This window comes from Rhinichthys klamathensis, unplaced genomic scaffold (genome assembly GCF_029890125.1).
Source record: "Rhinichthys klamathensis goyatoka isolate OS25496 unplaced genomic scaffold, OSU_Roscu_1.1 h1tg000044l_1, whole genome shotgun sequence".
NCBI lineage: Eukaryota > Metazoa > Chordata > Actinopteri > Cypriniformes > Leuciscidae > Rhinichthys > Rhinichthys klamathensis.
The window spans coordinates 12,713-33,566 of record NW_026606591.1 but is presented as its reverse complement, the minus strand read 5'-3'; the positions used below and the strand labels follow the sequence as shown (position 1 = coordinate 33,566).

Below are 20,854 nucleotides of genomic sequence, written 5' to 3'. Positions count from 1 at the left end.
AAACCTGTGCGTTATGACGTCACATGCTGCTTTGCGATCAAATTGGTATATCGAATTGATTTGAGACATGTTAAGGTGTTTCCATTCATTTTCTCACCGAATTGCACAACATTCAAGCCAACATTTGCGAACAAAGTTTTACTAGGCAAAATGGATCGCACCATAATAACGTTTCCATTCGCGATTATCGCATAAGCCGTACATCGATCGAGATAAAATCCGATGAGACCGATCGTATTTCATTTGAGTCGATATTCATGAAATTCAATCGAATTTTACTGTTCCCATAAGGCATTTTTCATTCGATATGACTTAATGCGGATAAAAACGTGTGGATGGAAACATAGCTACTGTCTCATAGTGGCTGTCTGGATCACCCGACATGAAGATAGAAAACCTGTCACTGACACTTATTCTGAATTGAAATGTTATTTAAAAACAGAATTCCAACTAGGGATGTAAACAATTAATCGACGATCGATTAATTGTCGATAATACATGAATCGATCAAACTTATCGATCATCAAATGACTAAATGTTAAGACAGATGTAGCACTGTATAGAGCCAACCCGATCACACTAAATGCGTCTCTATAGCACGCAGTGTGTTTATCGTGCAATTTATATGCGAAAATGAGTTTTTACATGCATAGGATACGCATGGGTTGGTTAGGGTAGGTATAGTAGTGGTGTGGGGTGCGTGTGTTTTATACGTTTGGGTAGAATTAGGGGTGTGGGGTGCGTGTATATTACACGCAAATGAACTGCGTATCAAATGCACGCGAAAACTGCGTATCATATGCACGTAAAAACTAATTTTCGCGTATAAATTGCACGATAAAACACAATGCGTGCTATAGAGACGCATACAGGCTGGTAGAGCAAACAGGAGCGATGGTGCTGGATACGCCACAGTCATTGGATTGATTCCCAAGGAATACAAGAACTGCCAAATGTGTAAATGTAAATAAATGTTGTTGTTTTTGTTTTTATATGGACTCCGTGTCTTTAATTCACATTGATTTGGCATTTGGTAAAAAACTAACAAGCATTAAAAATGTGTTATGTTAGAGATATTTAGATAAATTTCCAGATAAAATATCAGATAAATTGTACTAATAATTGTGCAATTACTTCTTTGAAGTGACCATCACATTTAAATTTCAATAACGCCCGGTCTCATAAAAGGGCCCTTAATGAAGGAATTTGGCTGCTTGCTTTTGGATTTTTACTTCACATAACACACAGTCACCAAATTATCTAATTGTTACTTTTACTGATGTATTCAATTTATGTGTATTGGGTTAAATGTTTGAAGAAAAGTTTGCAACATTTGTTTTATGATGTATGTTACACATTTCCTTTGGGAAGATTTCTTATTTGTCTCATTAAATTGTCTGTCTATTCAAGATGACAATAAAGTAACTATGTGTATTGCATCTAGCAGACCAGCACTACTGTGATTGGTCAGGATGAAATCTGCAGTAGCTTTGCATTCAGCTTCAGAGTGAATATAATAGAGCCTGGAAGCTTTTAACATTAACATCTATTGTTGTGGACATCTCAAAGTGTTTGTGTTTAATCAGCCTCACTGCTTTCATTGATTAGGCTTGGGTAGGAGATACACACATCTCTATGTAGAATTAAAAGTTTTTTGATTTTTTTTAAGTACTCAGTAAAGACATTTTTACAGACCATAACTCCTGGAGGGAAACAGCACATGCAACAGCACCCTCTGAAGGTCAGGCGGAGCAGAGTGCGTCAACATTCAAATACATTTTACGATCATCTGTAGGCTGTATAGAAAAACAAATAAAAAGCAGTGCATGAGAATGCCAAACGTGCTCCGTGTATTTAAGCTGCCCTGTCAACCATCTTGTCACATGTAAAATTCTCCACATTCCATTTAATTTAATTTCCTACCGTTTCGGGGAGAAATGTAGAGAAATGGACGGATAATATACGAATTGGGACGCAGCAATTAGACATACTAAGACGTTGCACTCCTTATTTACATCTGAATGGGAGAAACTGGTTTACGCGCATTATGGCGCTGAATGCCTCCCGCCTTCTAAAAGAGCCAATCGCTGATTAGTAAAGTCATTGCATCATTGCAGCTGCCGTTAAAAGCTCCGGTTCCTATAGAAACCTACATTAAGCCCTTTTAACGTTATTTCAGCATTAAAAACAACATTTGGGACAGTTAATGTCAGATTTTGTTGCTGATTTAAAATATGTTGTTTAATTGAGAGTCCAGCTATCAGCCCGAAATACAGACTTTATGGACACTTTTCTATCCCATGATCCTAATGAGGCCACAGGACTGGAGAGGATTTGTAAATGGCAGTGAAGTGAAGTACTGTAGCTGGTAGGTCACGTGACAGTAACACCATGGTGTATGTAGTACATTCGAATTTCATTTATACTACACAACACACATTCATTCTATAACATAGGCTACTTTTTAACGGCCACAAAGTTCACATTCAAATGTAGATCATACCTAACGCATACTTTTAGCCTAAAAGTATGCGTTTTCGGACACACCATCACTGTCCTGCAGAATTTAGCTCCAACCCTAATCAAACTCAACTGAAGCAGCGAGAAAGGTAAGTTATAGGTGGAGCCTGGGCTGTGTTTGAACCAATACCCTCATTCACTATTCCCTACATTACTCTACTTATATAGTCCACTTGAATGAGAATGAAAACGAGTGAGTGAATTCGGACAATGAGTGCGCCAGAAGGCCCGCCGCTTTATAGTTGTGCTTGCTGTTTAATAAGATTTATCTTGAACTGTCATGAAAACTGCATATATAAACCTTAATTAAACAGTTTAATAATCTATTTTAAAAAGGATTTTATTCCTGTATGATGTTACGCTGTTGCCACATTGGACCAGCGGTTTGGAAAATGGATGGATGGATGATTCAGCTGCAGGCGCATCTTCTGGCGAGACATGGGAATTAATTTGACGCGACCGTTACAGTGCATTATGGGTATTCTCTGACTGCATGTTGAGCGTACGGTTGTACACTCCTTATTGCTGTGCGTTGTGGGATTTAATGAGCGCACTTGAGATAACAAACAAATGGCTGTTCCCTCAAGTGCCCTATTTAAGGGTAAATGGCGCAATTTCGTAGCCTGGGAAAACCCAGACAACTTCCGGCAAATTTAGATTTGCTCTGAAAGTTAGTCTGGCAAAGAGCTCATTCAAGTCCATTTCCAATCCGTCGAAAACCCGGCACCATTCAGAAACGTTGGGGCGGGCTTTACACGATGAGAACAGCGCTGGGATTTTGAAGCAGATTTTGTAGCCTACATTACAAAGATGGATGCCGCCGTCGAACATCACTCGTTCAAATCAGCTATCGCATCTGTTTTAAGCGATTTGAACGTTTCCTTTTAGTTAAAAACCGAGCAAAGAACAACACTCGGAGATGTTTCTCCGCCGCTCTGCATACGTCATCTCCTTCATCACTCTGATTGGTTTTAGGTCTATCCGTGACGTCCGTTGGTGACGCCCCTCTGGAAATGATTTGTCTATGATGCTTTGCCAGACTATAACTCAGTTACAACTGAGAATGGTCTGGTTTTAACCAGGCTAGCGATTTCAGACACAGCCTTGGAGATTTCTAGCCTGGTTGCCAGCCCGAACCCCGCCCACAACATTTTATGGTCAGGAAGTTCGGTCTGGACTCGGTCCATTGAGGAGTAATTATGATCGGTTCAGAAATCGTCGGGCCAATCAAATTTCCAGGGCGGGCTTTATACGATGATGGACAGATGATCTGCAGTTACGTTTTCATCCCGTTATCAAAGAGCGCTTGGGTTGAACTGGTTTCCCTCAGAGATGACTGCCGCTGGAGAACTGAGATGTATAGATTCCGCTTTCGCGTCTGTTGTAAAAGAAATCGACAGCGCATTAATTTTAAAAGACGAACAGAGAACTGCAATCAAGGCATTTGTCGATCGGAAAGATCCGTCCTTCCTACAGGATTCGGCAAAAGTTGATTTTATCAGCTGGCTCCGATGGTCACTAAGAAGATGGGACGCAATGAAAACCCTGTGGTCGTGGTGGTTTCTCCTTTGGTCGCACTCATGGAGGACCAAGTAAAAGAAGCAACACTCATTTTACTACTTCCAGCGTGCGTGCAGTTGAGTTCTGTTGACAACTATGCGTAGCTCAACATATTGCATTGCTCTGATTGGTTGTAGGTCTATCCAATTGACCCTTCGCTAAGCCACGCCCGAAAACCGCCACTGGCCAATCGTGGCTTAGCAACCGTAACTAGGCGCGGTCTGTCAAGCTTTCGAGCGAGGGAAACATGCCGACGCGTTGTGCGTATGGATTGTGCAAATCTGATACCCGGTATTCTAAAAGTTTGGACGGTGGAGTGGCATTTTTTCTCTTCCCGAAACCGAAAAAGCCAAAGGGGAGAAATCCCGGGCGTGGATCAAGCAATGTGGAGACCCATTCACAACTAAATGTCGACAGGATTAACAAAAAAAAAAACGCCTATTGCTTGGAAATAATGGCGGTTCTTTGTTCATAATGCATATATTTGAATGTAAAATAAGACGATTAAAGGCAAGACGGAGGCTCACTGACATACTTTAAAATATGTTTCAGCATTTTGTTAATCGACAGTGGACGGCCTACTAACGTTACCCCTGTAACTTTACCCCAATCCGATCGCAGCTCTCCCGGTTTTAGATTGATGGATAAACTGTTTGATTTGTAATTATTAGATTATTTTCACATTTCACTTACTCTGCTGTGCATGAACATAGCTGTTCAATTTGTGTGTTTCCCATTTGAATGGTCTGCTAAGGAGGCGGCTGCTGCTTGCGCTGGGACCTAACGTTATAGGCTTTAGCTTCAATTTTGATGAAATTATTCTCTAATAAGTTGCATATTATGTCGTGGATATATCCCTCGAATGCATACTGCTGTCCCTTTTGTCTTGCTCTCACAGATATTTCACTTGTTCGCCAAAAATGACTAAATATCTCCTTGGGAATGTCTGACACCGGTGCATTCACACTGTAATAGACGTGGCAGCCGCGAAAGCTTGACAGGCGTAGCAACAGTAACTAAGGAGGGCGGGGCTTAGCGAAGGGTCAATTGAGTGCAGAGTTTTTTTTCCCTGGTTCGGTTAAGACACGCCTCATAATCAAAGCTATGGAGCAGTATCAGATTCACATTCTGACTAGAATATGAGTATGACGAAGTCAGGCTAGGAGATCTCCAAAACGGGGTGGGAGATCCAAAATAGGGCGTGGTTCCTCCCATTGACAGACAGGCACATGACAAGCATGCTTTCCCCCCCAACCCAGTTCTGTTCAAACTCCACCCTAGAGCAGATTCTAAAGATTTCATTGGTTATGAATTTCAGTGCTGATTTCCTACACAATGCTATGCTACAACAAATGCTAACCCCTAAACGTACCTTAAAACCTAAACTTAACCAGTGAAATTGACTGCAGGGCAGGTTTTTTGTGTTGAACAGCGTGCTAAAGAAAATGGCAGTTTAGGAGATAATCAGTTAAGATTATGCAACATGAGATCGCTGAGCCGGGCCATCCATATAGCATATTTTATTAATTTTCATTTTAGACCAACTAGAAATTAAGTTTAATTTGTGAACTTTTATTTTGAAAAATACATTTACGACGATTGACTGAAGCCAGAGCCAATGGAGAAAGTCTTTGCGCGTGGAGACTCCGCCCCCTTTCAGAGGTTCTGCCCACTTTAGGAGATCTCCGGTCTGCAGTTATACCAACTCGGAAGCAGCCAATCAAGATCTTCAGGATCACTTGAAAACACACAGGCGGGTTTGCTGAAGCAGGTTGAAAAAACTCTGCAGGACAGTGGCTCTGCGGGAGCAGGGTTATAGTCCTCTGCACTCATGCATAAACTAATCCATTTACTGTCCAATCCTGCTCCTGGAGAGCCACTATCCAGCAGAGTTTTGATCCCTTCTTCCAGCAGATTAAGAGACACTAAATTGATTTTTTTTCACACTTTTTTTCATCTGCATGCCAAAAAAACAACATTTAAACTTTTTTATATATATCATCATAAGATATAACAATCTTTTATGTACAGTGTTATTGCGTGTGACCTTTGATTCGTTCCGTGATGTCACTAAAAAGTTGCTGTAATGAATATGACGCTGGTTCTGATAAGCAAGGCTCATAACTAGTAAGCAGTGATAAGATTGTGTTGGCAGTAGCAACATGAAATAAAGGATATCGATTTGTTTAGTTATCAAGCAGAGCAGGGTGTGAATTATTCATTGTTGTCACATATCTTTACAGCCTGTTCAATTTCAGGCCAAAGTCCAGCAAAAAGGTCTTTAGATTTATGGCAATGGATGAGTGCTTATTATTAAGGAAGAAATCATGTAAGTGTAACAGTTGTTACAAAATAAACTCTGACAGGATGATCATTCCCCAACATGATCTTGTATCTTTAAATCATCCTATTTTGTTGTTATGAGCAGTTTTATTATCCTTCCTATTCATCCGCTCACTTACTAAATAAGTAAATAATTAAAGTTAAAATGATTCCATTATGTGACAGAAAAAGAGTGTGAGGTGATACAAGAGGCCAAGTAAAGGTCAATAGCAAAGTCTTTCGGTTTAAAATCTCAGATATCCTCAAATAAACGTGTAACTTAACTATTTCCGTACAGTCCCTCCCACATTACTCCTCATTAGTGGCCTTTATGAAGCACCTTTGACACTTGCTTACACCAGAGGCCATAACTGTTTATGGCATACAATAAAGAACAGCTCAGAGGGAGAAATTACACAAGGATTATTCATTCTCTTCCCTGCCAGCCTTCATAATACAGGCGGCACTGACAGTGAATTATGGAAAAGATGGATTTACTCTCTATTTTATTTATTTTAGCTTGTCTTCATGTACACAGTGCTAGGAGTGTTATTGGTAAGTCAGAATTCATTCATTCATAACGAGCTGAAATATACATTTTAAATTCAGACATTTGGATGTGAGGCCTAACTTACTTTTATAAGATAAATCTAGTTCTATATATTTAGTTCTAGTTGTTGTCTACTGTTAAAAAGCATGCGTTTTACAGGACAACGGTCTTCTAATTAAGTAAAAGTCAGGATTTAATAGGAAACTGCTTTATTTAATAATATAAGTGAAATGATTTAAGATTAAATGACATGAGTTTGAACATTGGAGTAGTTTTCCAATCAGAGATTATAATGACAACTGTACCATCCATGTCACCGGCATATCAGTAAAAATAATGGCAATTAAAATTAATCTTAAAACTGTTTGCCCATGTTTAAATTGGATTTCATCTTGTTGTTACTGAATTGTGTGATTTAGGGCATTTTGTGCTACCGTGGTGTGTTCAGGCTTTAAGCTGTTTGTTAAGTCCTCAAACCAATGACTTGTTTGTGTTTAAGGTACTTTACCTATAGACTGTGCAACTGGAACCAGTGGCCAAATTGGGGAAATCCAGGAGGGATATGAAGGTGAGAAATGTCCACAATATCAGATGCTTCTTTTTACATTTGTAAATGATTATTTCAATATTTTTATTGAAACAAAATAATTGATATTTGATCAAAAACCCTCTGTGGTCAATGTCTGTGGTCAATGCATTTGCTTGGGAATATTACAGGAGTAATAATGCAAGAACAATACTGGAATTATCTAGTATTTATGTTTAGATTGTTTGTCAGAAGGATATGTATTTAAATATGGATCTGATCTGTCCTTCAGGAGTTGTAGAGATTATCACTAATATTGGACCTGATGATCGTCTGGTGCTGGAGTCATACCTCTTTCCCATTGGTGTAACATTTCTGGAGCTGATTTACTCTAATGAAAACTCAACCCATACGGTGCGAACCGTCAAACCACTGGATGCTGATGTACTAACGGAGGTTTGTCCCTCACTGATCCACATTTATAGAAAGAGAGAGAGAGAGAGGAGAGGATATATATATATATATATATATATATATATATATATATATATATATATATATATATATATATATATATAAGTAATTATCTCATTCCATTTTCTCAATTTTTATATCTTCAATGGAATTTATCATTAACTACAAACAAACAATAGCTAGTTGGTTGGTAGTATTACATTTTATTTTTTTAATCTCATAAAGAAATGTCACATGTCTCTTTGTGTGTTTTATTTCTTCTAGTCAGGAGGTGTTTTGTATTATTCACTCACTTGCCCAACCCCGTCGGTAAGTTTAAACAATAACATTATTAAATTATTTAATAAGACAAAGTATTATAGAAATAAAGATTCAGCACATAAACCGTCACTTCATTTTCCATTTCAGCTGAAAAACATCAGGACGTTAAAAGTTCAGGATGTCAATGACAATCCTCCGATCTTCCAGAGTAAAACATACAGCGCCACAGTGTCAGAGGTGTGTGTAATGTCACATCTTTAAACAGCAGAAGTGTGTTTGGTCACTCAGAGACTTACATCTCTTTGTAAACTGTCTTTTGCTCCAGGCGACAGCTGTGGGTTCAGATGTGCTCAGGGTTATAGCGGAAGATGCAGATGTTTCTCCAGAAAACAACAGAATTATATATTCTATACTTGTAAGTCACGAATGATTCCCATATATTCTATATAATACTTACACAAAACTACATGTATCAGTCACTATATGGAATTTAATTGTAAGTTGAATTTCCAAAAGGGCTGTCAATCAATTAAACATTTAATCATGGCAAATTTCATGTTTTTTAGTTTTTTTTTAGAGTTACTGTTTTGATACTTACAGATTATTTTAAACGAAAGGAAACTAAATAATATATAATTAATCAGTAAGTGTTTCATCTTAATTTATCATTTCATCTTCATTAACAGCCTCCAGCACCAGATGATTTTGAAGTGAGAAGTGACGGAAACATCAGGCTGAAACAACGTCTGAACTACAACAATGCTCAACAGTACATCTTCAGCGTGCAAGCTACAGTAAAGACAAACTCTCTGACATCCGACTAACCTCCAGATTACTTTGATCACTAAACTTCAAACTTTCTGGGGGGGGGGGGGTTCCATACAATGAAAGTGGATGGGGACCAGGAACAAATTACAAAATTTTCATTTTTGGATGAACTATAATTTAAAGGTAGATAGTAATAAAAACCTTATGTTTATTTGCAGGATATAGGAGATCTCAGTGACACCACAACAGTTACAATAACAGTTGAAGATTTTGACAATCTAAACCCTTATTTTGATCACAGTCTCTACAAGGCATCCATTGAGGAAAATCAGGTAAATGACGTCATGATCAATATTTAAACGCATGTCTGACCAAACAAATGAAACCTCCATGTCTTTTCTGTCCATGCACAGGTAGGACAGTTTTCAAACGTCACTCCTGAGGCCATAAAAGCTCAAGATGGCGACACGGGCATCAACGAGCCTGTACTTTACAGCATAACAGCAGGTGCTATTAACAGAAGATTTACAACACACTTACATGACACGAGTCCTAATATAAAAAACCTCCTCCACCGGTTTCCAAATAAAGTTTCTCTGTAGATGTGTGAGAGCTAGAGTGAAACACTGATTTTAATTCTGATAATACAGAAAATGCCATACTATAGTCAAGCACAGTAATTGTGATAAAACAAGTACTTTACACTGCTAATAACACACTTCTGTTTGAATAAAGAAATATAGTCATATTCTAAATTAAGTTTCTGATAATAACACAGCAAATATCCACATTTCTGTTCCAGTCCTTCCAAATGTATATCAGAGCAACTTTGACATCGATCAAAACAGTGGAGTCATCTCTGTGACGACGGCACTAGACAGAGAGGAAATCGACCAGATAACTGTTCACATACAGGTATCAGACGTTTCTGAAGACATTCATGAATCTGAAGAGGGTTTCAGTATTGTGTTTGTTTATATTTTCTATTCATGATTTCCTTATAAATAGGCAACTCAGCAGGATGATGCCAGTAAGACGGCTAACGCTGTGGTGTCCGTCACCATTGAGGATGTGAATGACAACCCTCCGCAATTTGACCAGGATGAGTACACCGTATCTATTCTGGAAAATTCACCACAGGATCAGTTTGTGCTTCAGACTAAAGTCACTGATCTAGACCAGGTACAGTTCCTGAAAACATCACTGTCTGTTTGTAAAGTAATAATTATTGTGAGATTCAGCCCCAAAAATGCATGAGAAAAGAACTTACTAAGTGACTTCTTCTCTAGGGAGGATTTGTAGGAACATTCCGGATTATTCCAGAATCCGTACCTTTTTCCATTAGGCCTGATGGAACAATTCTGGTGAAAAGTTCTGCGGACCTAGACAGAGAAACCACACCCAGCTTCAGTTTTCAGGTAACAATGAGACTCATTTTATCATTATCACTATGATTCTTCAGAAATTAAGAATTATAATGCAATCACACTGTGTTACACAACTGCGTAATAAGCAATATGGCAATTTTCTCTCCAAAAACTAAAGGTTGAAGCACAAGAAAACCCTCCTTCCACCAACAAAGCAACAGCAGATGTGACCATCGTCCTGCTGGATGAGAATGATAATAGTCCACAGTTTACAACTTCTAAGTATCAGGGCAAAGTTTTCGGCAATCAGACTACTGGAATGCAGGTTGTCAAGGTGATAAATCAATGTTTTGTTGAGTCATTTAATCGTTTTCCAGCCCAATCAATATTTGAGTACATTTCTGGAAATTATGGAACCATTATGTCATTATAAGATGACTACTAGACCATAAACATTGGAATAAAGTTATTAATTGAGCATACTGTACATACAGGTCGAAGCAACAGACCTGGATGAAGGTCCAAATGGTGAAATCAGCTACTCCGTTGAGTTTGGAAATGAGGATGGTTTTTTCGGCATTAATGAGAATGATGGGGCGATTACGCTAGTTAAAATAATCCCACTCGTGGACAACAGAATCCTTCAGTTTTCACTCTATGTGACTGCAAAAGATGGTAAGTTATCATTTTATGGAGGTATACCTGGCTGTGGATACTTTCCTGTTGGCTTAAAATCCACTGCACTGCCTTTTCATACATTTAGGGGGCGCTATAAGCAGATCGACTTCTGCAATGGTGGATGTCAAGGCACCTGGAGATTCTCATCCTCAGTTCCTTCAGAAGATCTACCAGGGGAAAGTAGAGGAGGATCAGTCAGAGGCAGACATTGTCAAGGTCCTAACAGCACAAAGAGTTTCCTTATAAGATCCTCTATTCAGAGGGACTGGCCCTGTAACTGATATACAAACATTTGATGACAACAAAATGGTCTAAATGACAACCAGCGAACTGACGAATCTTTATTTAAAGAATTACAAACAGATAGAGATATTTTATGTATCTGCTCAGTCTGAGGACACATGCAAAAATGGAAAACCCTGGCCACTTGGCGGCGCTATAACAGGAAAAAACATGGAACACTTTGGAACAATGTTCGATCTATTTTAAATTTTGCAAAGTTTTTTGTCAAAGCTCTCACAAGGGTCTATGCTGGGGTTCGTCAAATTTGGTCCTGGAGGGCCAATGCCCTGTAGAGTTTGGCTCAAACCCTGATCAAACTCACCTACCTGTGATTTTCTAGTGATACTGATTAGCTTGCTCAGGTGGGTTTGATCAGGGTTGGAGCTAAACTCTGCAGGGCATTGGCCCTCCAGGGCAAGATTTGAAGAACACTAGTCTATGAGGACAGTCCCATATCTAAAAATTAAAAATTCTGTCATTATTACTCACCTTTATGCTGTTTCAAACCCATGTTCGTTTTCTGTGGAATGCAAAATGAGGAAAGTGCTTTTTTTTGTTTTCCAATATCAATCTCCAAAAAGAACATAAAAAACTCCATAAAAGGACAATCAAAGTAGTTCAAACGACTTGTGCATTATATTCCAAGTCTTCTGAAGTTATCTGACAGCTTTGTGTAACAGACTAAAATAATTATCATGTAATTTAGCAAGTAATCTTTCTCTTTCAATGTTTACCATTTTTGAGTTCTCACATACAAGTAACAAAGACAGTGGAAATCTGGTAAACAGTCTAATCATGAACCAATGTGTACTCTTCCATTCACAGGTGGACTTCCTGTCCATTGATCCTATTGTTCCTGTCACCTTAACAGTTGATACTAATGCCGACAAGTTCTCCATAAACCAGGCTACAGGTGTTCTCTCGACCAAAGTCAAACTAGACTTTGAGGACGAGAGCAGCTACACTGTGCAGTTGTCGATAACGGATGGAACACACCGAGACGAGGCATCAGTCCTGGTTGAGGTGCTGGACATCAATGACAACAGTCCAGTGTTCGAAAATCCCCCTGCTACTGTCTCAGTACCAGAGGATCTCAAGGTGGGAGATAATGTAACATCGGTAACAGCCACAGATGCGGATGCAGGGTTTAATGGAGAAGTGCGGTACACTCTCCTGGGAGGTACTGGGAGGTTTAATGTTGACCAAGAAACAGGAGTGATATCACTAGCTGATCCCCTTGACAGGGAGACCCAAGATACATACCACTTAGTGATCACTGCCCAAGATCAGGGTCGCCCGTCACGTTCCACCACCACCAATCTGGATATCTCCGTGACTGACATTAATGACAATGCTCCCATATTTTCCAATCAACTGTATAAGACCACAGTGTCTGAGCATGCTGAAGTAGGAACAACTGTGGTAGATGTCATGGCAACAGACAAAGACGATGGTCCAAATGCTGTCGTGACCTATCACATTGTCAAACAGGAGCCTTCTTCAACACCACCCGTCTTTACCATTGAAGCAGAGTCTGGTAGCATAATCCTTGCTGAAAAGCTGGATTATGGCAAAGCTAAGAGCTACACTCTAGAGGTGGAGGGACAAGATGGAGGAATCCCTGTTCTCACTGGCAGTGCTACTGTAACAGTGCAGGTTGAGGACGTTAACGATAAAGCTCCTGTGTTCAGTAAGGACCAGTACAACGTGTCCGTCTATGAAAACCTTGCAGGTGGAACTGCTCTGGAATCTTTGGAGGTTACAGATGAGGATGAGGTGAGAAGAAAAGCAGACGACACAAGACCTAAATAACCTTCAAATTAACAAGCCTACGTTCCAAATCTGTTTTTATGTACTTACCTTTTCTAGTTTTCTCTCCGATCAGGGTGGGTTCTCTAAAGGCCACTTTATCATGGTTAGCGATACCTTCGTTATCAACAGTCAAGGAGTAATATCACTCCAGAGTGACGCTACCTTGGATAGAGAAACTGAAGACAATTACATCATACAGGTACAAAGCTATCACATTAATTTCTTAAATCCAGCTATTTACAAAATGTTCAGGATGACTATTCACTCTGAATGGGATGCTTGCATTGTCTTTCTCAGGTTGTAGCTGTAGACCAGCCTGTCGATGGTTTAAGCTCCACAGCTCAGGTCATCATCACTGTTCTGGACGTCAACGACAACAACCCACAATTCCTTCCTCTCCCAGAGATCATTGAGATTCAGGAAGGTGCGTACACACCCTCATCACCTGGAGAGGTGTGCAAAATCTCAGCCACAGACGCTGACATTGGAGACAACGGTCGTGTCATCATCACTACTTCCTCTTACATCAAATTCTTCAGCTTCAGAGAGGTGAGGACATAAACCTATTGACATGACAATGTATTGTCAGATGTTCAGATCTTCATTCATTTTCTAAAAATCTATTCCTTTATTTCATTCCTTCAGGATGGGACTCTACTAGCTATTGAGGAGCTGGATCGAGAGACACAGGATGTGTATGATCTGGTCATTGTTGCTATGGATCATGGGATGCCACAGGGAAATGTAATTTCCTTTTCTTTGTATGATTTGTGATGTGAATGTGTACTTTAATACAATTTTGTGATTGTACTGATTACATTGCCATAGTTCCCAAAGTGCAGGTATACATCTAGCAATATAGCTAGCATTCTAGAGAACATAGAACAGGGGTAGCCAACCCTATTCCTCGAGGTCTACCTTCCTACAGACTCTTGTTCCAACCCTGCTCCAAAACACTTGGCTGTTTTTTTTTAAGTTATCATGAACATCTCAATAAGCTGGTCCAGGTGTGTTTGATTATTGTTAGAGTTAAACTCTGCATGATGGTAGCCCTTGGATTAGACAAACATTCGAGTTTGCTCTAAAGCAGGGGTAGCCAACCCTGCTCCTGAAGAGCTGCCTCCCACAAGAGTTGAGCTCACCCTAAACAAACTCTCCTGGACCAGCTATCCAGTGTGTTTAGGATTATTTAAAAACTAAAGGCAGGTGTGTTGGAGCAGAGTTGGAACTGAACTCTGCTGAAAGGTTGCTTACCAGGATCAGAGTTGCCTACCCTTTCTCTAAAGCAGGGGTGTCTAAAACTGCTAATGGAGAGCTGATGTTCTGCAATGTTTAGCTTCAACCTGCCCCAAAACACTTGATTTGATGTTTCTAATAATCCTGAATACCTTGATCAGGTATTCAGGATTATAGGTGTGATTGATTAGGGTTGGAGCCAAACTCGTCATGATGTTAGCCCTTGGATTAGACAAACATTTGAGTTTGCTCTAAAGCAGGGTAAGCCAACCCTGCTCCTGAAGAGCTAATTTCCACAAACCCAACCCTAAACAAACTCGCCTGAACCAGCAGTCCAGGGCCTTCAGGATTACTTAAAAACTACAGGCAGGTGTGTTGGAGCAGGTTTGGAGGGGCTAAACTCTGCAGGATGGTAGCCCAGCAGGAGCAGAGTTGCTTTAAAGGTTTTATTTATTCTAGATTCTGGATGTATATTTAGATTTATCCCTAAATGACACATATAGCAAACCCCAGGTAGTTATTTTTAATGTCACACAGATGATCTACTACTAAGTAGGCTAACAAAGATGTTGCACTGAGGATCCAACGGTCAAAATTTAAAACTATAGATACACGATACTACAATCCTTAAGTTAGATACTACACATTGCAAATATGAACTTTTGGTCTGCACTAAAAAATGGTTGCTTGGGTTCAATTTCTGCAGAACATCACCATAGTGAGGGTCAGTATCACAGACGTCAATGACAACGCTCCAGTTTTCAGCTCTGACACCTACAGCAAAAGCATTCTGGTTAAAGATGCCAAGGTTGGAGAGGTGCTGCTGACGCTCTCGGCCACAGATAAAGATGCTGGAAACAACGCGCTAATTAGTTACAGGTAAGCTTAAGACTAAACTCCCATTTCTTTAGGATCAATAATATGAAGGATAAACCATGAACACACTTACCTACATCCCTCCTTTAAGACAGATCCATGAATGTTGTGTTTCTGTAGTTTCTCTGAAGGCTCCTCAATGGTCGCATTGGATGCTGACACAGGAGACATCACTTTGACCTCTGACCTTAGCGAGGTCACAGAAGACACGCTGCTAACCCTCACTGCTATAGCGACAGATCATGGAACACCACCAGAATCTGATGAAGGTTTGGGCTTAGTTTGCGTAATTCCTTTAGTGAATCTGGTGTTAAAACAATGCAGATAATGTGAGCAATACTTATTGGGAGCCGTTAATTCCCCCTTCAATATTCAAATCTTATCTGATAAACAAGTCAAGATTAACATCTTTCTTCTTTCTGTAGCCGAAGTCTTGATCTACTTTAAAATTGCCTCTCTCACTGAGAGTGTGAGTTTTGAAAGCTCCTCCTACAAGTTCACAATAAAGGAGAATGAACCTGAGGCCTCAATAGTGGGCAAGGTCAAGGCATTAACAGGAAGTCCACTGGCTACGGTCAGCTATAACATGAAGTCACATGAGGATGTCTTCTCTGTGGATGGTGAGGGAACCATAAAAGCTCTGAGACCGCTGGACAAGGAGGAAGAGGAGTGGTACATCCTCACAGTAGAAGCCATAGACTCCAGAACTCCTCCAAACACTGCAGAGACAACGGTACTATTCTTGTTATGACATGGGAAGCTAGCTAAAATACATGTTGAGTAGTTGACCTTTAGAAAACAACACAACACAATTGCCACCATAGCACTTCTGGATGTAACCGAGAATTGTTGTACTTTTGTTGTATTATGAATTGTGTTCTGACACATTTTAGAATGCAATGACTCAAGTTTGTGAAACTAAAAGTGTTTGCATTCACATATTTGCATAGAATGCGTTTCTGGCCTAAGTCTTGCTGTTCCAACACTTAAAGTCAAAGTTTCTCTTCTTAAAAGAAAGCTGCCACAGGGGTCATTTATATTTGCATTTGACTTTCTCTCACAATCTTCAGGTCAACGTTCAGGTTGAGAACGTGAATGAGGCTCCTGTGTTTGACACTGAAATATATGAAGCAGAGATTTTCAGTATCTCTCCATACAAATTCCCTATAGTGAAGGTCCAGGTGAGTGTGGCTTGGCATAGACATCTGATATAAATGCAATGGATGTAGTCAGATATTTTTTAAATATAGTGTTTTTTTAAACTAAGGTAAGCATTACCATTTTTATTGCTTACAAGTAGAGTTAACACCCTAGCATCATGGCAGTTTCTTCAGGTTTTTTGGTGTCTGAAATAGTAGCTATTGGCATCTAAGCTACTATCCATCTAATTTTCCAAATGGAAATACACAACAAAGCACAGAATTGTATATATTCAAAGGAACAGACTGGACAAATTGTTAATTGCAATTAATACAATGTATTTTTTTGTATTTACGTAACTGGCTGAAATGTGGTGGTGTTTCCCTCAGGCATCGGACCCTGATGTGGGCGAGAGCTCAGAACTGCAGTATTCCCTGCTGGAGTCCACAACTCTGCTGGATGTGGAGGCAAGCACTGGTCAGGTCTACGTACTGGATGCATCCAGATTTGGAGGCAATCCGTCCACCTTTCAGGTTAAAGCCACTGACAAACATGGGCTGTTCACGACTACAAAAGTACAGGTGAGCAGAAACAGAGAAAATAAAAGAATGCTTTTGTAAGACCAATGGCATTTTGATTGAGAATGGTGCAGTAGAACAGAGCAGTCAATGCAAGGAATAAAATTAAAAGATCAAAGATCAAAACACAAAGCTCTTGTGTGTGCCACCTACAGATCACCGTGAAAGAAATTGCAAGTGACAATACCGTGGTCATCTCCCTAAACCAGCCCGTGTTCACAGTTGAGAAGAAGACACCAGAGATTGAAGAGTGAGTAGGAGAATTGCCATTTCCAATGGCAATGCCGACTTTTCATCGGCAAATGCAGACAACAAACTAGCAACCACAAAACAATACCACCTAGAACACCACATATGTGCTACAAACCACTCAAAACATATTAGCAATTGCAAAGCAACAACCTACCATCAGTTTCTTCAAAGAATATAAACAGTTTGGTCTCAGAAATAGCAGCTATTAGCATGTAAGCTGTTAGCCATCAAACTTATCAAATGGAAAATTATATATTAGAGTTTAGCCCCCGGTTTCACAGAAAAGGCTTAAGCCTAAAGTCCCAGACTAAAATGCATGTTTGAGCTGTTAGCTGAAAGCAACTTGCACTGATGTTTCTTAAAATATGTTAGTTCTATTGTTTTGTCTCAAGATGCACACCAGAAATATTGTTTTCCAAAGGCACGTTTATAAAAGCTACTTAAATGTACTAATTGAACTAAGGCCAAATCCTGGTTTAATCTAAGCCCTGTCTGTGAAACCAGGCCTAGAAGACTTGGAATGGTGTGCATGCGTCTTTTTTGGAGAACCAATCATATTTGAATTAATCGTTCTTTTGAGCGAGTTCTTTACAGCTTCTTGTCCCAGTTCCCAAATAAGACTGAATGATTCATTTGGTGTGTTTTTCTTCAGTTCCATGAAGAAAGTTTTAGGCTGGACTGTGAAAATCCTCAGTGTGAGAGCTGAGGATGGGAATGAGAAGCGCACCATTCTTAGAGAATCTACAGCCAAGACTTACGTCAGTTTCATCGCCATGGACTCCAGTGGTGTGGTCATCCAAGCCACGGTGGTCAAAGAGTAAGTTGAACTAATATCAGTTTACAAGGAAATGTGCAATCTGCAATATATTCATAAAGAACTCATGTTTTTTAACAAAAACACGAGCTTCACACTTCTGCTTTTAAACCCTCTGGCCTGCATGTCTACTAGGTTTCCATTGTAGATAATGTACAAGACGTTATTTTGAGGGATCTGAATTATGTCGACTCCCACAGGAAGCTGCAGAGTAATCACAACGATGTAAAAGTGGAGCTGGAGAAGGTGTTTGGTTCCGATTTGGAAATCAAAGTGGAGGAAAGTTCTGGAATCTCTGAAGATTCCGAAGGTTCCAGTGATGCAGCCGTCATCGCTCTCAGTGTTCTGCTGGCCATAAGCATTGTGGGACTTATCGCTCTGTTGACTGTCTATCTCGTTAGGTAAGTTATTAGAAGGTGTTTTTTTTTCTTTGGATTTCAAACATGCTGTCTGGTTTACACTGAATAACCATAGTCCTGGTGACCTGGAAATCTTTTCTTAAGGAGAAATAACAAACAAAGTCAAAAACTAAACAACTGACCCATTTACTTTAACTCTTTCCCCACCGTTGGCAAGATTCCGCTGCCAAGATGCTATACTGAAATAGTACAAGCAACTTGGATCTAAAAACAAGCTAAGATGATCTGCATAAAACAGGAGGAGCGAATAAAAGTTGCTCACGCCCCAGATAGTACAAGCCTATTTGATGTGATGTTTACATCTGGAAGACGTATTTTTAAGAGTGTTTGCTCATCTGCAATACGTCTATAGGACGTTTCCTGTCAGATATCAAATAGACGTTTAGAAGATGTCAGTTTAACATGCATTCTAAATCATTACATCTTAAAGACATCTTCTAAACGTCTATTTGACATCTGACAGGAAACGTCCTATAGACGTATTGCAGATGAGCAAACACTCTTAAAAATACGTCTTCCAGATGTAAACATCACATCAACTAGGCTTGTGCTATCTGGGGCACAAGTTAGCTAACGTCATCATCAAACATTCAACAGCATATAAATCAGCCGAAAGTTGCAGAGAAAAATGTCGAAATCACAAAGAGGAATACGACTGTGAAGCTTTGGGGTGTTGAAGGACTCCATCTATGTTTTGATCGTAAATCTGAATTCGATCTGGACAAAGTCTTTGAGAAAAATGGATCTTTCTCAGTTTTTTTTCTTTTGATATACAGTATACCTACAACAAAATAAAATATTTGTGAATTTTTAAAAAATGCTGGCGCTGACTAGCAACTCTTTTAGTAAATGCTGGGGGGGAGGAGTTAAAACATGCACGTCATCCTAGAGGTTTGCATTCTTTAATCAAAATGTGATAACTTGCCATTTCTGATGGATAGACCCAAGTCCCGTCTTACATATATGTTGTCTTGTTGAAGATCCTGTAACATTCAGAAATGTCATGTTACAGAAGTGACTTTCTTGTTGACTTTGAACATTTTACAAATACTCATTCTTTTAGTGGTAAACTTTTTTTTTAAGTGGATCCTTTTTTTTTTTTTTGCTGCCTCAGGATGAAGAAAATGAAGAACACAGATTCTGACAGAGAGCGCTTCAATATTGGCGGAAGTTTTCACTTTCACAGGTAAGTGCCACTATTGTTAAAGAGCAGATGCAAACAGTTACTCTCATACTTGTTAAAATTTTGATTTGAAATACAAAATGTGCTTGAGTTTTGTTCCGAGATGTTTGACTAAACATGTTTCTTCTGTTAACAGCAGAAAACAAGAAGTCAAAGAGGTAACGTTAAAGCACTCGATTTAGATGACCTTGCTAATGACAAATCAATGAAGTCGAATTCTGACAATATTCAGGTTGTGGAATTGAAAAGCTTCACGTTAAAAATGTTCTGTTTTTCAGGTTAAGTTTAATAACAGGCCCGATTCTGAAAGAGATTCTGAAAATGACATAAATTTGAAAGCCGGACCCAGCATCTCTTCCCTCTGAAAACACCTCGATGGATCAAAACTCCTCCATCCCGCTCAGCACAACACTTCACGAGGTTCACAATTAATTCTGACACACTGTTGTAAAACTTTTATCAACCGCGCTATTAAAGGCTATTCCAAAAAAAGATTCAAACTAATCCCATGACGCATTGTGACAAGATGGAGAGAAATGTTGAATATAAATATATTTATTTCAGTGAATGAAAATTAACAATTAAAAGTTCCATAGCCAACATTTTTGCGATGTATTTTTGTTAACATTAGCTTAGCAACATGCTAACACTAGTCGAGTCTCCTATGCACTTCTTGTGTCGCTGTCTATGCAGAACTTTCCACTTCAGTAAGAGAAGGACACTGACTCACCTGGTTTTGGAAGAGCAAATATCTCCTTTTGTATAGATATATGTACATTCAACTGCCTTGAATTTTGCTAATTCATTTTTTTTAACGTGGTCTTTCACAAAGAGACATCCTAAAACTTGTTTACGAATAATAGTAGGCTTTTGCACTTTAACCATCTAAGCTATGATTGTGTATCAAAATTGTGTAATGCTTTTAAATTTGCATCTTTGACATAAATATCCATCAGAACTCATTAAAAATGTTTCTTAATAATTGTGCGTGCGTCCGTGTGTGTGTGTGTAATTACCACAGACCAATCCACAACCCTCACTTTAAACGTGCAGATCTCCTGAAGATTTGGGCTGTGTTCAGAATAGCACACTATTTCTAGAGTATCATTTAGTACGGCATAATAAATGCCAAAATGTGTAGTATACAAACTTTTTACATTAATCTGATCTGAATGGCAAACAAGCATTTCTGTCTGAATGCAACATACTATTATTTGAAATGTTTATCATTGCATT

General features: G+C 39.2%; 1 protein-coding gene and 1 long non-coding RNA gene across 5 annotated transcripts in view; one reads left to right on the top strand and one right to left on the bottom strand.

Annotated features, from left to right (window-relative positions):
• Positions 1–20,006, top strand: part of LOC130082356 (protein dachsous-like) — a 44,659-nt gene extending 24,653 nt beyond the window's left edge. Inside the window, exons 1-30 of one of the 4 annotated variants that reach the window (XM_056247204.1) lie at positions 6,781–6,957; positions 7,452–7,520; positions 7,771–7,934; positions 8,217–8,261; positions 8,361–8,450; positions 8,539–8,628; positions 8,900–9,007; positions 9,200–9,313; positions 9,395–9,488; positions 9,784–9,896; positions 9,990–10,163; positions 10,271–10,399; positions 10,527–10,682; positions 10,843–11,023; positions 11,112–11,242; positions 12,134–13,084; positions 13,194–13,319; positions 13,418–13,669; positions 13,766–13,864; positions 15,063–15,235; positions 15,353–15,501; positions 15,658–15,965; positions 16,303–16,413; positions 16,762–16,953; positions 17,106–17,200; positions 17,855–18,019; positions 18,217–18,417; positions 19,550–19,621; positions 19,758–19,776; positions 19,897–20,006. In XM_056247204.1, the coding sequence (XP_056103179.1) occupies positions 6,882–6,957; positions 7,452–7,520; positions 7,771–7,934; positions 8,217–8,261; positions 8,361–8,450; positions 8,539–8,628; positions 8,900–9,007; positions 9,200–9,313; positions 9,395–9,488; positions 9,784–9,896; positions 9,990–10,163; positions 10,271–10,399; positions 10,527–10,682; positions 10,843–11,023; positions 11,112–11,242; positions 12,134–13,084; positions 13,194–13,319; positions 13,418–13,669; positions 13,766–13,864; positions 15,063–15,235; positions 15,353–15,501; positions 15,658–15,965; positions 16,303–16,413; positions 16,762–16,953; positions 17,106–17,200; positions 17,855–18,019; positions 18,217–18,417; positions 19,550–19,621; positions 19,758–19,776; positions 19,897–19,983 (4,734 nt within the window). In that variant the 5' untranslated portion in view covers positions 6,781–6,881 and the 3' untranslated portion in view covers positions 19,984–20,006. Of the gene's footprint in view, positions 1–6,780; positions 6,958–7,451; positions 7,521–7,770; positions 7,935–8,216; positions 8,262–8,360; positions 8,451–8,538; positions 8,629–8,899; positions 9,008–9,199; positions 9,314–9,394; positions 9,489–9,783; positions 9,897–9,989; positions 10,164–10,270; positions 10,400–10,526; positions 10,683–10,842; positions 11,024–11,111; positions 11,243–12,133; positions 13,085–13,193; positions 13,320–13,417; positions 13,670–13,765; positions 13,865–15,062; positions 15,236–15,352; positions 15,502–15,657; positions 15,966–16,302; positions 16,414–16,761; positions 16,954–17,105; positions 17,201–17,854; positions 18,020–18,216; positions 18,418–19,549; positions 19,622–19,754; positions 19,777–19,896 lie in introns of those variants that run through there. The other 3 variants (XM_056247201.1, XM_056247202.1, XM_056247203.1) reach the window with 3 other exon arrangements.
• Positions 20,007–20,157: 151 nt separating this feature from the next.
• LOC130082355 (uncharacterized) lies at positions 20,158–20,581 on the bottom strand. Its single transcript, XR_008806761.1, has 2 exons — positions 20,345–20,581; positions 20,158–20,313 (listed from the first exon to the last, which is right to left on the bottom strand). It is a non-coding gene; the product is annotated as an uncharacterized LOC130082355 (long non-coding RNA).
• Positions 20,582–20,854: the final 273 nt, after the last annotated feature.